Source organism: Takifugu flavidus, chromosome 20 (genome assembly GCF_003711565.1).
Source record: "Takifugu flavidus isolate HTHZ2018 chromosome 20, ASM371156v2, whole genome shotgun sequence".
NCBI lineage: Eukaryota > Metazoa > Chordata > Actinopteri > Tetraodontiformes > Tetraodontidae > Takifugu > Takifugu flavidus.
Genome location: NC_079539.1, coordinates 7,109,606 through 7,129,605, shown reverse-complemented (window position 1 = coordinate 7,129,605; position 20,000 = coordinate 7,109,606). Strand labels below are relative to the sequence as shown.

Here is a 20,000-nt window from a genome sequence, read left to right as displayed (position 1 = left end):
ACCCTCTGTGGGGCTCCTAACCCTAACCCTAACCCTCTGTGGGGCTCCTAACCCTAACCCTAACCCTAACCCTCTGTGGGGCTCCTAACCCTAACCCTAACCCTCTGTGGGGCTCCTAACCCTAACCCTAACCCTTCATGGGTACCAGCTTTTGCAGCTAAGAGCAGACCCTTCGTGTTTGTTCAGGGTTCTGCATTGGTGGGTTCCACGGGCGAGTAAAGGTTACCCTCAACTAACAGAGTTGGGTTCTGTTGCTGTTGGGGTTGACTGTTGATGGTCTCAACAAATGTTATCTCAGTCTGAGGAACCTTTAAAAAGTTTAGGGTGCAGCTCTCCGCTCCTGGCTCTCATCTGTTTATCTGAGAATCTTCTGCAAACATTCTGCCGGATTAAATGGGGATCTTCCATAGAACCGTGAGGGTAATTAGGGAAGCTTCGTCTTGGGCTGAACAGGACAGGCAGGCTTTCAAATGCAGGTATCAGCCAGTTATTCCATGCTGAGCTCAGCAACTCAGATCAGCACTTCTGTGCCTCATCCATCCCTTAAACATCTCATCTGCTGTTGGAGGACCCTGAGGACCTGAAATATACTAAACCATCCAAGAAAAGGACATCAAATTTCTGGCTGAAAGTTTTTCAGGATCAAGTCAGTCAGTGGAGACAGGTGTTGTGTGACGGGTGCAGTTAGGACCCAAATGCAGCACTCTGGAAAGCTGGACCGTAGTAATGACTTTTATTAACCCACGGGCAAACAGGAACTCAGGCAGACCAGGAAACACAGGAAATAGTCCGTTCTTCTGGGCCCGCACAAAGTCTATGGGTTGCAGGCTCGGGGAGTGGGACGAGCAGCAGCGAAGTCGGGGCCGGGCGGAGAAGTCTAAACCAGGTGAACCGACAGGAACCAGAGACGCTGAGGCAGAAGTCGTAGTCAGGGGCAGAAAGCAGGTAGGTTGTCCGGGGAACAGGCAAGGCAGGCAGAACGAAGACAGGCAGGGTCGGCAACGGGTAATCCGGCAGGGAAACAACACTGGAAAGTCTTGCATGAGAGCAGAAGAACAATCTGGCACCGAGTGAGTGTGAGGCTGGAGAATATATACACTGGTAGGTGAGCTGATTGATGAGTGAGGGCAGGTGTGTGATCCGTGACTGAGAGCGGGCGTGTGATCCGTGACTGAGAGCGGGCGTGTGATCCGTGACTGAGAGCGGGCGTGTGATCCGTGACTGAGAGCGGGTGTGTGATCCGTGACTGAGAGCGGGTGTGTGATCCGTGACTGAGAGCGGTGTGTGATCCGTGACTGAGAGCGGGTGTGTGATCCGTGACTGAGAGCGGGCGTGTGATCCGTGACTGAGGGCGGGCGTGTGATCAGTGACTGAGGGCGGGCGTGTGTGATCAGTGACTGAGGGCGGGCGTGTGATCAGTGACTGAGAGCGGGCGTGTGATCAGTGACTGAGGGCGGGCGTGTGATCAGTGACTGAGGGCGGGCGTGTGATCCGTGACTGAGGGCGGGCGTGTGATCAGTGACTGAGAGCGGGCGTGTGATCAGTGACTGAGGGCGGGCGTGTGATCCGTGACTGAGGGCGGGCGTGTGATCCGTGACTGAGGGCGGGCGTGTGATCCGTGACTGAGAGCGGGTGTGGTGATCAGTGACTGAGAGCGGGTGTGGTGATCAGTGACTGAGGGCGGGCGTGTGATCCGTGACTGAGGGCGGGCGTGTGATCCGTGACTGAGGGCGGGCGTGTGATCCGTGACTGAGGGCGGGCGTGTGATCCGTGACTGAGGGCGGGCGTGTGATCCGTGACTGAGGGCGGGCGTGTGATCCGTGACTGAGGGCGGGCGTGTGTGATCAGTGACTGAGAGCGGGCGTGTGATCCGTGACTGAGAGCGGGCGTGTGATCCGTGACTGAGAGCAGGTGTGTGATCCGTGACTGAGAGCAGGTGTGGTGATCAGAGGGTGTGATGTGAGCAGGGCAGTGGAAAAGTACTGGGACAGGAGGGAACTGGAGAAAAGGGGCTGTGACATGTTGAGTCTATTACCGTTTGTACCTTGATCTTTTTATAGACCACATTCTCCTCTAGGACTAGGTCTACAGGACTAACCTGATCTGCTTTTTTTGGTAAACGAACTTCAGTTTTTCGTCACACCAGCAGATGCCAGATGAATCCTTCATGTAGGCGGAGTCAGTGCCTCCCTTAAGAACAGCCACTGACGTTGAAATCTTCAGAAGTGTACTCAGACAGGCGCACGAACCAAGTTCACCACAAATTGAGAGCAGAAGTCAACGTTGCTTTTCAACCCTGTACGAGGGGGCTCCGCTCCGTCACAGACACGTCTGCTGTCGCGCTGTCCCGGAGAGAGTCCCACTCCACCCCAGAGTTGGTTCTTTTATTAAAATCAGCACAAAACACAGCAAAAGGCGTTTCCATGGTTACATAGTTTGCATCAGCCGAGTCACGTTGCTCATGTTTTGACTATATCGAAGCGGCCCTCGGCCGACGCACAGGTGCACAGCCTTGAGAGCCCTAACCCAAACAGATATCACACTTTATTATTCTGTTCTCTTCACAAACAAGCTCACATAAAGTTTCCCAGTTGACCCTTCTCACATTTATCCATGAAACCACTCTACTTTCATTAAAATAGCTATAGCATAAAAGGCAAGTTGCGATATTTTACAACATTCCCCCTGTTGATCTCTAAGTAGAGATCACATCCATCCATCTTGCCTCCGGTTCCTCACCACCTCTTCCTTAGGGGCCGACCGGAGAGGCATTATCATCTTGGGATTGGTGGTTCCCTTTTCTACAGCAACAGTAATCATGTGTACGCACAAAGCTCGGATACATGGGATACAACAGCTGCCACACATCATAATAACAGCTGTAAAAGCGGCTAAAGAAGTAAGTATAGAAAACATCAACCCTTTCCATCTGCCAAACATCTGGAACATCCAAGAGCCAAGTCCATGATCCACACCTGAGTTTTCTGCCAATTCATAAGAGAGGGACCTCAGTCCTTCTAGGGCTTTAGTTACGGAGCCGTCCGGAGCCGTATTGTTGGGAATAAAGGTGCAACACATTTCTCCAAACATAAAACACACACCCCTTCTCAGCCAGCAGGATGTCTAAGGCCGTTCTATTCTGCATTGCTACCATAGAGGATTTCTGCACCTTCGCATCCATCGTTGCCGTTGCAGGGAGAGGTTAAAGCACTTCACCTGTTAGGCGTTGGGGGTTTCTGACGTCGCAGACCCCTGCTGCTCCCTTTCCCCTCTGCTGTTTTCGGTACCTTGGCACACTGCGAGAGGTGGTACCAGGTGTCTCCCTTTCCTTCAAACCGGACCGCTGTGTCGGTGCGCGCTGTGACTCGATGTGGGCCCGTCCACCTCGGTTCCTGCCACTTCCTCTTAAGGACCTTCAATAGCAGGTACTCCTCCCCTATGAGGTCGGGTTTCTCCTGCGGTTCTGGTAGGATCTGGAGAGAAAAACTTGACAACATGTAGTTAAGTATTTTAAACATTAACTTGGGGTGTACCGCCGCTCCTTCGGTCATGGGGTGTCCCAGTCTTGGGAAGGGCCTTCCATGGTGGAGTTTAAACGGTGTAAACCTGGTGGCCCTATTTACAGTGTGCCTAATTGTCACGAGGGCCAACGGGAGCGCTTCCACCCAGTTTAGTCCCATTTCCTTCATGATTTTAGCCAATTTGGTCTTGATGTTAGAGTTCATTCGTTCCACCTTCCCTTGTTATTGAGGGCGGTAAACCGTGCCAAATTTGTGCTTAATTCCCATTGTAGTCTCTACTTCTCTCAGGTGTTTGTTCTTAAAATGAGATCCGTTGTCGGACCGGATTGTTCTAGGGAACCCGTGTGTTGGTATAAAATGGTTCACCAATGCTTTCTTTACTGCTGCTGCATCCTCCTTAGCGGTAGAATACGCTTCAGGCCATCCAGAGCAGGCGTCTACTATGACCAATAAATAGCGCCCGGTCTCCCATATCAGTAAAATCCATAATTATCTCTGCTCCTGGGGCCCTCACTGGGAACGCCCCCTTCTCAGTCCTAAAAGTGGATTAAATTGGTTACAAATGTCACACTTCATGCCACATATTTACACAAAGTCTTTTCATGGCATCCACCCCCACATGCGCTGGACCATGGGCCTCTTCACACATTTGGGCCAGGAATCTGTTCGGAACCACCAGCTGCCCCTTGGGGCCTTTCCACAGAGAACATTGTCCTTTCTCCTCTGTCCCGGTCTCCTCCACTGTGGCCCCGTGCTCCTCCCATTGCTGTTGTTCTGTCCATTCTGCCTGCACTTGTGCGTGCCCCCACTCTTCGAGTGTATGGAGTCTTAAGTCCTGCATTTATTCACTCTCCACTGTCTTCATCATGCACATCCCCAGCAGATCCAGTCCTGCTGCCTCTTTTACAGCTTTATCTGCAACCGCATTTCCCCTGGAGTGAATGGTCCCATCACTCCTGTGGCATTTCTGAATAAGCACATTTCCACTGCAGGAACCGCTGGACAATTTTATGAGGCCGGGGCCTTTGGTGTGTGTCTCCACTGCAGGGACCTCCCCAAAGGCCCATTACAGGCACTTTTACGAGGCCTAACCATGTCTCTGCTCTAGGGTAGGTACTGAGATTGGCCCCGAAAAACTCCTTGGTGGGGCTTGAGGCTTACTCGGCACTGACTGGCTAAACCTAGCATTAGCCTAGCAAACTCTACTTCTCCTCTGGTTCACAGCACCACCACCTTCAGCACACACGCTGTTTAGTGTTCATTATCACACTGATGTGTCACAGATAAAGTTTCAGCTCAGCTGTAGGAAATCATCTTGTCTTGGAATATTATCATCTTCTCCTCAGCTCATCCGTCTCCACCTTTACCTTTTGTACCTCCTTCCTCGTTATTTTCTTTCTTATTTTTGCTTTGAGTGATTTTTCCAGGTGATGTGGCCATCAGCAGGAGGGTCCCCCTACATGAGCCTGGTCCTGCTCAAGGTTTCTTCCTGTTAAAGGGGAGTTGTTCCTGCCACTGTTGCTTGTCTGGGGTCAGGCCCTGGGATTCTGGAAAGTGCCTTGAAACAATTTTGATTGTATAAGATGCTATATAAATAAAGATTGATTTGATTTGATTTAAACAAAATTGTTGCACGGCCACAACACCGCGATCAAAACTCGTGACAATGGAGACACCACCATCGTCCAGCTTTGCAGTTGAGAGCAACTTTGATTCCTATTATGAGAAACAAACAAGATAAAGCTGATTTAAACCTTTTGATTTAAGTCAGAAACATGGAGCTGGAGGATCCGTGTCAGCCACTGTCATCCAGGCCACCAGAGGTCCACTTTTAGATCTCTGGGGCAGCCAGAGGTCCAACTGGGCGATCACAAGTTCTACCTTGGCCATCAACAGTTTCAGTGGGCAGTCAGAGGACTCCTACCTGGCCTGGACTCTGCTCCTGAATGAAGACCTTTCCTTTGACTTCCAGCTATGAGAACCACTGTTTCTACAGCTGTGGAGCTTTTGCAGGAGTCATTACGCTGTTGAGGTGGATATCAAGCTTCACCTGACAGGAAATGACTGCACAGCCATCCATTTACATGGAAGTGAGCCAATCAACTAAGACCAAGAACCATGGAAATGTTCCATGTTTGTTAATGATGATGCCTAAAAAAGTTTCCAAAGATCTCATTACTTTCATTTATGATGAAAGACTTGTGGATAATCAGGAGCTGCATCTATTTCAGTCTCTCTCATGAGGAACAGCAGCGTTCCAGATGCTGCAGATGCGGACGGAATAAATCACACACATTTTCAATGTTCTCCTTCAAGCTTCCTGTGGTGAAAGTAAAGGCCATCATTCTTTTTTTTTGAGGCAGCATTTTGTGTTATGATAGTTTAAACAGGTCCTGTGGTCCACCTGTGGTCCACCTGTGGTCCACCTGTGGTCCACCTGTGGTCCACCTGTGGTCCACCTGTGGTCCACCTGTGGTCCACACATGCATCTGTCCTCTCTCTGTCCCATCACATCCAGTTGCCCCAGTATAACCAGCAACGGAGCTGAGGTCATGGACAGGCTCAAAAATCGCACCAAAGGAAGTCAAGAAGACCTGGGTGCAAGAATTAACAGCATTTTTAATGAAAAATAGTTAATAAATACATAATAAACGGATACAGTCAAAAAGGGGATGTTTCCAGCTGGAGAGAAGACAGTTAGGTTACACCACAGATGGAGGTGATGAAGCTGAAGGAGGCGAGGAAGGTGATGGAGGTGAGGAAGCTGATGGTGATGATGAAGCTGAGCGAGGTGAGGAAGGTGAGGAAGCTGATGGTGGGGAGGATGCTGATGGAGAAGATGCCATTCTACCATCAGTTTTGGTCATTTTATTAGTAACATAAAGGTTGCATTGAGTTTCTTCTGGTGGTTTTGATGCTCTCACAGGGGTTCTTGCTCTTTTCAGGTTTCTCTCCTCTGAATCCAACATTTTAAACTGTTTTATGTGAGATAAAGTTCTGTTGTGATGGGCAGACACCAAAATCAGATCAGCAGACTGAGAGTAGACCTTTAATCAGGCCGCAGCTTTGAGATCTTCTATTACCTACAGAGGAGATGACAAGAGGCATCAACAGCTATGACCCATTTCCACGTGAGCCATGAAGCCTCCTCTTCCTCTTCACTCTCTGCACCAGCAACTGATCGGAGTGGGCCACACACACCGAGGAGGAGCAGGTGGAGAAGATCTCCACAGGTGCTGTGTTTCAATGTCAGTCAGGGAAAGCTCTGATGCTCCATCCTTTCTCAGGCCAAATGAAGAGCTCAACTGATGAGGTTCTGCTGCATGTGTGACATGAAACCAGTGATGCAAGAGGTTGCCAGTCCTCCAGCAGGCTTCCTGCCAGGACCGTCACACAAATCTCCCCTTTCGTCTATGTTCGCCTGACATGTAATCCAGAGGCTTTTCTCACACACAGGAACTTGCTCAGGCTCAACTGGAGGTGGCTTCACCCACCGCTCTGACATATTTAGTTCATGCGTTTGGAAAGTAGGACAGTGTGTCACGTCCCGCAGAGACAGGAAATCCACTCTGACATCAGAGGGGGGCTTAACCGGTCAGCGCCCACTTCCTCTGCACACTAACCCTAACCTCTGAGGTGACCTTCAGGAAAGACAAAGGCATTGTAATAATGAAGGTGATGATGATGATGAATGTGATGAAGTCTTGATGACGATGCCGATGCAGAAAAAAGTGAAATTATTTTTTCAGACCTGCTCCGCTGTATGAAGAGCAATGGAACCATGTGACCAGCTCTTTGATTATGGGCCATAGATTCACAGATGACTGCCTCTTGATTAGCATTACTGGTTCTGATGCTGTTTCGGTCTGTTGCAGCAGTTGTGTTTGGTGTGACTACTTCCTGTTCTTGTTTTATGGCTCAGTCATTGGAATGATATTCAAAACCTTCATAATCTGTTTTTGATTTTCTGTTTCAGTTCTGGATTGTCAAGTGGTTCTAGAGGGCCTGCAGAGGTTCAGCCCCACACCAGTCTACCTGCCTGTCAGCTACCGCATCCTTAACGCTGATTCAGCATTCTTCCTACAGGAGGCTACTCAGGATTTGATGAGGAACGCCAGCCTGCAGGCACGCACAGAGTCTTTCTTCATCCACCAGGCGCGGCAGGTACCTGTGATCACTGTGAGCTATGGCCCCTGGTCTGTCCAGCAGTCCCTCCCTCCAGACCTGCTGAGGGTACCGATGGGCCCACTTAGTCTACCCTCCATCACTTCCTTATCATCATCACCACCAACACCGGCTGCCCCTCTCTTCACCTTCAACTGGAAGATCCATGCCTACATCATCAGGGACAAGATCCACCCCAGCTGGCCGAAGGTCCAGGTGCTCTTTTACGTGACTGGGAGGAACTGGGATGATTACAGAACCACCGACAAGCTGCCCTGCGTCAGCATGTTTGCCTTCCATGAGACCCAAGAAGTACGCGGTACTTGCAGACTGAAAGGTGAGCTGGGCTTGTGCGTGGCTGAACTGGAGCCTCTGGCCAGTTGGTTCAGCCCACCCACTGTGAGGCCAGGTAGGCGGAGGGTCTCAGAACAGGGCCAGGGGACCCCCGTGGAGCTCTACTACATGGTTCAGCCCACAGACAGGGAAGACTGCAGCTCAGAAGCCTCTCGAAAACCACTGTCCACACACATGCACCAGCAGGGGCGGACCGGAGCCTCGACGGGACACACGCAGATGCGGCACATCGGCAGCATCAGACTCCTTCAGCCACTAATGGAGCTGAAGTTGGACGACCACTTCGTGGTGATTGTTCCCTCCAAACCGGTCCGGCAGAGGGAAACTGTGTCGGTATTTCTGGCAGCATCGTTGGGCTTGCCGGTGCAGATTTTCAGCTTAAGGTATATTCCCTCTATAACCAGATCAGCTTTAAAGCTTCAGCATCATCTTCATCTCCATCAGTCAAAAACAGCAGATAAAAATTACAGTGTTGCCATGACAGCAGCGGCTTACTGGCTGGTATTAGGTCAGATATTTAACTGGTTTGTTCAGGTCATTTGTTTGCAAATTAGGAAAGCGAAAACCCAACTGGAGACTTTAAATGTTGGAAGTATCCTGTAACCAGGGCGAGTGCTGGTGGATCCACGGCTGGTGGGTCCAAGGCTGGTGGGTACAAGGCTGGTGGGTCCAAGGCTGGTGGATCCACGGCTGGTGGGTCCACGGCTGGTGGGTCCAAGGCTGGTGGGTACAAGGCTGGTGGATCCACGGCTGGTGGATCCACGGCTGGTGGGTCCACGGCTGGTGGGTCCAAGGCTGGTGGGTACAAGGCTGGTGGGTCCAAGGCTGGTGGGTACAAGGCTGGTGGGTACAAGGCTGGTGGGTACAAGGCTGGTGGGTACAAGGCTGGTGGATCCACGGCTGGTGGGTCCAAGGCTGGTGGGTACAAGGCTGGTGGGTACAAGGCTGGTGGGTACAAGGCTGGTGGATCCACGGCTGGTGGGTACAAGGCTGGTGGGTACAAGGCTGGTGGATCCACGGCTGGTGGGTACAAGGCTGGTGAGGAGAGGAGAGGAGAGAGGAGAGGAGAGAGAGGAGAGGAGAGGAGAGGAGAGGAGAGGAGAGAGGAGAGGAGAGAGGAGAGGAGAGGAGGAGAGGAGAGGAGAGGAAGAGGAGAGGAGAGGAGAGAGAGAGGAGAGGAGAGGAGAGGAGAGAGGAGAGGAGAGGGGAGAGCAGAGGAGAGGAGAGGAGAGGAGGAGAGGAGAGGGAGGAGAGGAGAGGAGAGGAGAGGAGAGGAGAGGGGAGAGCAGAGGAGAGGAGAGGAGGAGAGGAGAGGGGAGGGGAGGGGAGGGGAGGAGACCATGACCCAGCAGGGTTCCAGCATCCTGGTGATCAGGTGATCATGGTTCTGGACTCCTGCAGCCTCGGCCTCTAGCAGCACAGCTAAGATGTTAACCTGATGATTAGATCATTATTTCTATATTATTATATATAATTATTATATAACCTGATGATTAGATCATTATTTCTATATTATTATATATAGTTATTATATAACCTGATGATTAGATCATTATTTCTATATTATTATATATAATTATTATATAACCTGCTGATTAGATCATTATTTCTATATTATTATATATAATTATTATATAACCTGCTGATTAGACGACCCCCTAAGTGTGATAATCTGTCTGTCTATGACAGTAACTGGAACTACAGAATTAACAACAATAAGCTTTTTCAAAGAGGAAGGTTTTAAGTCTGATCTTGACGCCAGTCCAGGAGTCATGTGACCTCTGTGGTCAATACCTGTCAGAACTCTGGCTGCAGCATTCTGGATCAGCTGGAGGCTTCTTAAAGAGTTGTTTGGACCCCCTGATAATAAAGAATCACAATAGTCCAGCCTGGAAGGAACAAATGCTGGACTAACTTCAGCATCATGGTGGGTCAGTAGCTTCCTGATCTTTGAGATGTTCCTCAGGTGGAAAAAGGCACTAGAGACTAATTTAATGTGTGAGTTGAAGGAGAGATTTTGGTCAAAAGTTACTCCTAGATTCCTCACAGAGAGACTAGATGTTGATGAGATCCCATCTAGAGTGATCATGTGATGGTAGTTATGGTCGCACATGTAGTTATGGTTACGCTGGTTTTACTGGTTCTGTGCCCCCACACTGGTCTTGTACTGGTTCGACTACAGATGCGGGGGAGCTCTGTCCCATCGTGACCTTACTGGTGATTTTACTGGTTTCCAGTTGGTCCCATCATTCGACCACCAGCAGCCGTCGCGACTTCCTGACCTGATACTTGTGCTGTTGCAGGCTGAAGATGAAGGATGGCGCCGTGTTTCTGGGAGCCAGAGCCAGCGACCCTGTGCTGTGGACCGTGAGTCAGGACATCAGGAGTGAAGGTCACAGGGTCGTCACCCTGCACTGCCACAGGGTTAGGGTTAGCGACAACAGGTTTATTCAAAGGTAAAAGCAGAAAATCAAAGGTCTCAGCATCAAAACTCTTTCATCTTTTCATGTCCAGCAGTTACAAACATCCAGATCCCAGCCGACGTCCTCCAGATGGACTGGTTATACTGGGACTGAGGACAGATGGACTGGTTATACTGGGACTGAGACGACAGATGGACTGGTTCTACTGGGACTGAGGACAGATGGACTGGTTCTACTGGGACAGAGAGGACAGATGGACTGGTTCTACTGGGACAGAGAGGACAGATGGACTGGTTCTACTGGGACAGAGAGGACAAATGGACTGGTTCTACTGGGACAGAGGATAGATGGACTGGTTCTACTGGGACTGAGAGGACAGATGGACTGGTTCTACTGGGACTGAGAGGACAGATGGACTGGTTATACTGGGACAGAGGACAGATGGACTGGTTCTACTGGGACAGAGAAGACAGATGGACTGGTTCTACTGGGACAGAGAGGACAGATGGACTGGTTCTACTGGGACAGAGAGGACAAATGGACTGGTTCTACTGGGACAGAGGATAGATGGACTGGTTATACTGGGACTGAGAGGACAGTTGGACTGGTTATACTGGGACTGAGGACAGATGGACTGGTTCTACTGGGACAGAGAGACAGATGGACTGGTTATACTGGGACTGAGAGGACAGATGGACTGGTTATACTGGGACTGAGAGGACAGATGGACTGGTTCTACTGGGACAGAGAGGACAGATGGACTGGTTATACTGGGACAGAGAGGACAAATGGACTGGTTCTACTGGGACAGAGAGGACAGATGGACTGGTTATACTGGGACTGAGAGCACAAATGGACTGGTTCTACTGGGACAGAGAGGGCAGATGGACTGGTTATACTGGGACTGAGAGGACAAATGGACTGGTTCTACTACTGGGACAGAGGATAGATGGACTGGTTATACTGGGACTGAGAGGACAGATGGACTGGTTATACTGGGACTGAGAGGACAAATGGACTGGTTCTACTGGGACAGAGGATAGATGGACTGGTTATACTGGGACAGAGAGGACAGATGGACTGGTTCTACTGGGACAGAGAGGACAGATGGACTGGTTCTACTGGGACAGAGGGGGTTATTGGGGTCTGGTACTGGGAGCTACTGGGAGGTTAGGGTTAGTTCTTGTGTGGAAAGGAGCTGCTGACGTTGAGGAGTCTCCGATGAGCTGGAGCTGAGCCGGGACACCTGCTGCTCAGGCTGCTGATGCTGCTCAGGCTGCTGATGCTGCTCAGGCTGTTGATGCTGTTGATGCTGCTCAGGCTGCTGATGCTGCTGATGCTGCTCAGGCTGCTGATGCTGCTGATGCTGCTCAGGCTGTTGATGCTGCTCAGGCTGCTGATGCTGCTGATGCTGCTCAGGCTGCTGATGCTGCTGATGCTGCTCAGGCTGTTGATGCTGCTCAGGCTGCTGATGCTGCTGATGCTGCTCAGGCTGCTGATGCTGCTGATGCTGCTCAGCTGCTGATGCTGCTGATGCTGCTCAGGCTGTTGATGCTGCTCAGGCTGTTGATGCTGCTCAGGCTGCTGATGCTGCTGATGCTGCTCAGCTGTTGATGCTGTTGATGCTGCTCAGGCTGTGATGCTGCTCAGGCTGATGATGCTGCTCAGGCTGTTGATGCTGTTGATGCTGCTCAGGCTGCTGATGCTGCTGATGCTGCTCAGGCTGTTGATGCTGCTGATGCTGCTCAGGCTGCTGATGCTGCTCAGGCTGCTGATGCTGCTCAGGCTGCTGATGCTGCTCAGGCTGCTCAGGCTGACCCACTTGGCCTCGGGACCTCAGCTCAGCCCCTCTGGTCCACTCAGGCTTCCTTGGCCTGGCTGCTGTTGAGATGTTGTCAAAGGTTTAATCAGGATTAATCTGACATGAGCCTCTGGCTCCTTAAAGGCTGTTTCTCCATAATTTGGTTGCTGCTCTACTACACAAGAAGCTGCATCCATCTAGTTTAATAACCTATAAAATCTACAAAATCAATTTGTGACGACAAAGAGTTTTAATAAAGTTTAAAGTGGCCTAATTCCAGATGGACGCAGCAACCACATCGATGCAGGTCTGATTCTTTATCTTCTGAGGACACCAGGATGGAGCTGGGGACTCCAGACCTTCAATGCTGCAATGTTCCAGTCAAAGACGTGGTTGGATGGGGGGGGGGGCATCTGGGGGCATCAGGGGAAGATTTGGGGGATCGGGGGCATCAGGGGAAGATTTGGGATTAAGTTATATTGTGATATTCACAAAGAATTGAATTCAGACGTTTTAAACTGACGCATGTTTTTCTGGTTCTTTCTCTTTAGAACTGAGGCTGCAGTTTATCAGCAGGTTCTCCAGGTGGACCTGGAGATGAACGTCTTGTTAGGACTTCAGTGGAGTCAGGAGGTAACGTGGCAAGTGGAATATCCCCTGACCCGGACCGTGACCCCAGAGGTGACAACCCTGATCCAGCTGGCACAACAGGACCTGGGGGGAATCGTGCCGCTTGCTATGGTCAGAAGGTTCTACCACATGTCCCTAACACCTGCGCCCATCACAAATGTAGAGAACAGGTCAGGGAGCAGCTCTGAAGACGTGAAGACATGCCAGAGAACACGTTCTCTATACGTTCTCAAACAACCGGTGTTCGAACACGTGGGAAATGGTTTGGTTTCTTTCTGTCAGACAAAAGTTAAAACGTGGTTTTTACCTGAAAGCTTCGGTGATGGTGTCCTGGGTCCGTCTGAGGAACAGGAACCTTTTGTCTGTCAGAAGAAACAAACAAATGTGTCATTATTAAAGAGACACATCGGCTCTCATTCATGAGGATGCTCAGGTGTCACTAGCTCCTCCAGGTAGGATGGAGCTAGGCCTCTGAGGACCTGGTAGGTCAGGAGGAGGGTTTTAAAAATGATTCTAAATTTAATGGGCAGCCAATGAAGCGACGCCAGTCCAGGAGTCATGTGACCTCTGTGGTCAATACCTGTCAGAACTCTGGCTGCAGCATTCTGGATCAGCTGGAGGCCTCTTAAAGAGTTGTTTGGACCCCCTGATAATAAAGAATCACAATAGTCCAGCCTGGAAGGAACAAAAGAATGAATTAACTTTTCAGCATCATGGTGGGTCAGTAGCTTCCTGATCTTTGAGATGTTCCTCAGGTGGAAAAAGGCACTTCTAGAGACTCACATTTACACACACACACATGCCTCCCCCCACACACATGTATACACTCACACACACACACTCATGCCTCCCCCCACACACGTACACACTCACACACACACACACGCCCCCCCCCACACATGTACACACTCACACGCCTCCCCCCCACACATGTACACACTCACACGCCTCCCCCCCACACACGTACACACACCACACACTCACACACACACACATGCCTCCCCCCACACACGTACACACTCACACACACACACACACACACACGCCCCCCCCCACACATGTACACACTCACACGCCTCCCCCCCACACATGTACACACTCACACGCCTCCCCCCCACACACGTACACACACACACACACACCACACACACACACGCCTCCCCCACACACACGTACACACCACACACACACACACGCCTCCCCCCCACACATGTACACACTCACACACACTCACATGCCTCCCCCCACACACATGTATACACTCACACACACACTCATGCCTCCCCCCACACACGTACACACTCACACACACACACACACATGCCTCCCCCCACACATGTACACACTCACACACACACACACACGCCTCCCCCCACACATGTACACACTCACACGCCTCCCCCCCACACACGTACACACACACACACTCACACACACACACACACGCCTCCCCCCCACACATGTACACACTCACACACACTCACACGCCTCCCCCCCACACATGTACACACTCACACACACACTCATGCTCACACACACACATGCCCCCCCCCACACACACGTACACACACACACTCAGTCGTGTGTGAGTCGCTGACGTGACTCTGTCCTACAGGAGACGGAGCTCTTGAACACGGCGGTCCTCACTGGGCGAACAGCTGCTGTTCCAGTGAAGGTCCTCACGGTCGCGTCAGACGGCACCGTTTCCGACGTGACCGAATCAGCCGAGTGTAGAAGTGCAGATGAGCAGGTGATCAAGGTGAGCTGACAGTCTGGTCAACCATACACACACACACACACACACAACACACACACACACAACACACACACACACACCGTCTCTCAGTGTCGTGATAGAAGAGAAAAGGGGAAATATGAAGGAAAATAGAAACAATCTCGTTGTCTGTTCATGTGAGACAACATGCAGATGAGACGAAGAGTCTCGGAGGGTCTAATTATCTGCAGCAGTTCTACCACAGGCTCTGACCCCCCCCCCCCCCACCCCCCCCATCCACGGTGGGGAAAAGGAGATGGTTTCATCCCTGAGAAGAGGGCCTGAAAGAAGACAGAAAGAAACAAAGTCAAAGTCACCTGTCTTCATGTGTCCTCTCCCATCATGCATCAGTGCAACCACTCGTTTGGTGCATTTTCAATCCTGATTATAACGAAGAGGAATATAAACAGGGAAAAGTAGAATGATGAATCCTGAACAGATGAGAATCTTCTCTGAAATCTTTGTTAAAATTTAGCATGAAAATAACATTTAGAGGGCAAATTGAGAGGTGAAAGGAAGCTAGCAATGCTAACCCTCACAAATGCTGCGTCAGCTGATTTCCACGCACTGATGGATCACTTTGTGGGAGCAGGTGTCGGAACGCTGCGACTACGTGTACGTTAACGGGAAAGAGACGAGAGGCCAGAGCCGGGCGCTGCTCAACTTCACCTACAGCTTCCTGAGCGCTCAGCTGCAGATGAGCGTGTGGACGCCACGGCTGCCGTTATTGATCCACGTGTCTGACCCAGAACTCAACCAGATCAAAGGCTGGAGGGTCCCCGTCAGATCCAGGCCCCACAGGTAACCCCCCCCCCCCCCCCAACATCCATTCCTGGTAAATGAAAGTGCTTTTTATGAGTGAATTCTGATCCACCTCTGGATCTTGGTTCCACCTGTAGAGAGTGATAAGAACCAATCCTGATATTTCCAGTTTCCTTCTGAACGACCCGTCCTGTTGCCAACTGATTTAAATAATTCAGTAGAGTTGTGGGCGCTGTCCCACTGGGTGGCGCTCTAACACAGACAGCTCTGATGATCTGAGTCCCTGTCAGAGAGCAGTCAGGTCTTTGGATACGTGACATCATCACTAATGGATCACATGACCTCCCGCCACAGTGATGAGCGTCGCAGCCATGAAGAGGGGGGCTGTGTGGCCCAGTATCAGAGCTCCGCCCTGCGCGTCCTCACCTACTTTGTGGCAGATGCAGCTGATGTGAAAGGAATGCCCGAGGGGGAGGGGCCAAGCCGGCACAACTTCCTGTTGGGCAGCGATTGGCAGGTGGAAGTGACGCAGATGGTGAAGGACTCGCTGAGGGTGGCCGACCCCCATGTAGCTCAAGTTCTGGATGGACACGTCCTGATGGGAGCGAGGGCTGGGACCACCAGCATACAGGTGTGTGTGTTGTGTGTGTGGGTGTGGTGTTGTGTGTGTGTGTGTGTGTGTGGAGGGGGGGGGTCCACTGATGAAAAAAGGCTGGAAGGGGAAATAGAAGGAGGAGGAGGAGGGGAGGAGGAAGAAGAGGAGGAGGGAGAGGAAAGAGGAGGAGGGAGAGGAGTGAGAAGAGGAGGAGGGAGAATAGAGGAAAGAGGAGGAGAGGGAAGGAGAGAAGAGGAGGAGGGGGAAGAGAGGAAAGAGGAGGAGAGGGAAGGAGAGAGAAGAGGAGGGGTAGGAGGGAGAGAGGAAAGAAGGAGGAAAGGGAAGGAGGAGAGAGGAGGAGGGGGAGGAAGGAGAGGAAGAGGAGGAGGGGGAGGAAGGAGGAGGAGGGGAGGAGGAAGAAGAGGAGGAGGGAGAGGAAAGAGGAGGAGGGAGAGGAGTGAGAAGAGGAGGAGGGGGTAGGAGGGAGAGGAAAGAGAGGAAAGGGAAGGGAGGAGAGAGGAGGAGGGGGAGGAAGGAGAGGAAAGAGGAGGAGGGGAGGAGGGAGGAGGAGGAGGAGGGAGGAGGAGCCTCCACGAGGTGCCTCACTTGAACCTGAACAAACTCTTGATTGGGATTCTTGGGGTCTTTGAAACAGGAGCTTCTGCTTCCTGTTTCCTGCCGAACCGTCGGCCAGACCAGCAACATGCAGCGACTGGCTAATAAGGATGTTCCGGCTATTTAAGAGCCGAAAGGATTGTTGGCTCATGACCTTTAGGAAAGAATGAGCTGCAACACGTCGGGCAGGTCCGTTTCTCTCTCAGCATCAGAACCATGAAAGAACCAAACACGGGATTTAAGAAACACTGCTCAATAAATCTAGCAAAGGGAAACCCACTCATCACAATCTCGCTGGGTCCTTGAGGAACAGAACAGAGGGATGTGTTCTCGGATGTGCGTCCCAGAACACATTTGGCTGTGTGTAAGGCGTGACCGGTAACCTTGGTCTTGGTCTCGCCTGGTCCAGGTGGTGTCCCCGCTGACCTCAGCGGTCCTGGCTGAGACGACCATCAGGGTTCTGGACGACAAAGTCAGCGTGACGGAGCTGGGAGTGCAGCTGGTTTCTGGACTCTCTCTGTCCCTTCAGCCCAGTCGGGGAAGCAACAGGGCCATCGTTGCCACAGCAACCACACAGGAAGTCATTGAATCGCTTAATCAGGTATGAAGCCGACACGTTTTGGTTGTTTACTAGCTGGTGCGATTCGGCAGCAGAGATCCACTGAAGCAGCTAAAGCGGTTTATCATCCGGATGAATCCTCTTTAACTCGTCAGTGCTAACTTCTTTGGTCCCTTAATTAACTAGCTGCCCTGTCAGCGTCATGCGAGTAATTAGCGCCACTAGGAGCAGGAAAGGATTAATAAGAAGGTTCTCAGCTGCGCCCGTGTCCCAGTTTTACTGAAGACTCTTTACGCTGCTTTTATTAGCACTTCCTCTTTTACAATCAATTAGAACTCCTTTATTTGCATTTCCAGCTGTGTTTTTCCTGTAATTAGAAGTTTTAATGGACGAGGCTACGTCTCCCTCCTTGGAGAAACCAAAGTTTGTCTTTCATGAGGAAAGACAAAGGCACCCCCTCTCACGATGGTCATCAGCGCCGTGTCCAAAGCGATCTCTCCAGTTTCTGGGTTCCACCGTCTCCCTGGGAATGAAGGGATCCTCCCATGTAGAAGCAGGAAGTTCAGCCTGTCTCAAAGGCCGGACACTCCTCCACAGTCCACTCTCCTGGTCCATCACATCCATGGCTCTGTACCAGGGTTAGGGTTGTCCCAGGTCAGGAGGAGGAATGGTTCAGTCTCTGCAGCCCCCTGGAGACACGTAGTCCGGACTCCTCTCCAGGACACTGTTTATTCAACATTCATTGGGAGATTGTGCTTTTTCCTCCATGTTTCCTCCAATATTCTGAGCTGTGTGGTTGGTTAGGCGACTGCTTCTGGACCCGAGTCAAAGCCCTTCTTCTGTGGCGCGAGCTCGTGCTGATGCATGTCCTTATCTCATTGATCTCATGTCTGTTCCAGGAGTCCCTTATCAGCGCGTGGCTCCAGTTCAGTGATGGATCCATGACTCCTCTGGACAACTATGACCCAGCACATTTCACCCTGACAGCGACCTCCCTGGAGGAGCGGGTGGTGCAAGTGCGGCGCAGTGCTCAGTGGAAATGGCCCACCGTCATTGCGAAGGGCGAAGGTCAAGGTCTGCTGGTGCGTGTTGAGATCCGCCCATCAGAAGCGTGTCAGCCAGAGGAGCTACGTGGTGTCTTGGCTGTGGGAATGGCAAACATTCAGGTCCGGCTCAGTGAGCCGGAGCAACAATCCAGGCAGACTGGAGACTGGAAGAAACATCCTGATCCGCCATATTTTAGTGGATCTGTTTCTGAGCCGGACACTGGATCACTCAAACATTTGGCCACCACCATCAAAGAGAAGATCAAAGTGATCCCTAATGGGAAGCCTCTGTCAGCAGATAGTGAGGCGGGGGGATTTTCTAAGTATCCTAACATGGGTGAGATCCCTAGGGGCCGCAGCATTGAGGAGGACATGTTAGCGTCACGAGGAGGCCTGACCGACCTGGAGATCGGAATGTATGCCCTGCTGGGGGTCTTCTGCTTGGCCATCCTGGTGTTTCTCATTAATTGTGTTTCTTATGCATACAAGCACCGGAGCAAGCAATTGACCTTGGAGAACCCAGGGATGATGTCACATGCCCATGATTGGGTGTGGCTTGGTCAAGAGGGGCAGCTGTGTCTGCAACAGCAGCAGGATGATCTGGCCGGCACCCTGGAGGAAGGTTGTCAGCTCTTAAATGGAGCCGTCACACGTGCAAATAATGGATCCAGTGGGAAGATTGAGTCTCTGAACTCACCCACCACCAGAAGGAAAAGGGTGAAGTTCACTACCTTCTCCAAAGCCAAGTCCTGTAACGGCTGTCCTGGCCTGAGCCCATTAGCACTGGTGCAGACCAGTGACATTAAATGGGCTTGTTCCGACATGGAGCTTGGAGACTCGAAGCAACCGAGGAAGTAGGTGGAAAAACGTCCTGAATACTGTTGTGAAGGTGGTCCTGGATGAGGACTGGATGCCTTCAGAACCGGGGGAACCTTGGCTGACCTCAGCTCAGCCACTAGACAGTGTTCTAAAGGCTTCAATGTTCTGTCTGTTGGGTATCCTTTAATTGGTTTATGTTGTTTTAGCTGAATCAGCATTTCAACGTTGCATGTGTTGTACTTCTGTCTGTGTTCTCTAGCTGTTTTTGACCTTTCTAGACTCAGTAAAAAAGGTTATTTTGGATTCTTAGGTGATGTTTGAAAGTCTCCCCTGTGCAGATAATTAGACATTTTAGATCCTAGCTTTCTTTCATGGGTCCACTATTTTAAACTATTCTTCAAGCCAACATTAACATTCGCTGTTCTAGCTAACATTAACATTAGCTAACCACACTGATGCACCATACTTCTGTCTTTGTGCTCACGCAGCCAAAACCTCTGAATAAATCCATGCTGACGTGAGAGACGTGCGTGTGCTGTTCGGTTTGATTCATCTCATGAATCATTTGTATTTTTAATTGTTCTTTGTATAAACTCGGTTTACTTCAAATCTCTGAAAGGAAAGTTATGACATCAAGGGCTACCAGTTGAATTGAGGAAACAGAAAAAAGCTAAAAGAGTTAGAAGACTACAACTGCTGCTACCAACAATAATCATAAATCTCCTTTATCTTTAATGGCCAGAATTATGTGTTTCTTTCACAAAGCACATGAAAAGGTGAAGCTTCTCAGAGACCAACATGAATTCAGCAGTGAGTTGTCAGTCGTCTTGTCGTCCACCCACCTCGCTCAGACAGCTGCAGCGAGCACGCTCATCAGCACTGAAACATGGCCTCATTGGCTCTGGAAGTGCCAACGCTCGCTACACTATTCAGGATT

General features: G+C 50.9%; 1 protein-coding gene across 1 annotated transcript in view; it reads left to right on the top strand.

Annotated features, from left to right (window-relative positions):
* Positions 1-19,588, top strand: part of LOC130517471 (transmembrane protein 132C-like) — a 24,003-nt gene extending 4,415 nt beyond the window's left edge. Inside the window, exons 2-9 of the mRNA XM_057019378.1 lie at positions 7,498-8,422; positions 10,343-10,495; positions 12,815-13,004; positions 14,509-14,652; positions 15,260-15,468; positions 15,784-16,060; positions 17,049-17,240; positions 18,098-19,588. Coding sequence (XP_056875358.1) covers positions 7,498-8,422; positions 10,343-10,495; positions 12,815-13,004; positions 14,509-14,652; positions 15,260-15,468; positions 15,784-16,060; positions 17,049-17,240; positions 18,098-19,102 — 3,095 coding nt within the window. The 3' untranslated portion in view covers positions 19,103-19,588. The remainder of the gene's footprint in view (positions 1-7,497; positions 8,423-10,342; positions 10,496-12,814; positions 13,005-14,508; positions 14,653-15,259; positions 15,469-15,783; positions 16,061-17,048; positions 17,241-18,097) is intronic.
* The last annotated feature ends 412 nt before the right edge of the window (positions 19,589-20,000 follow it).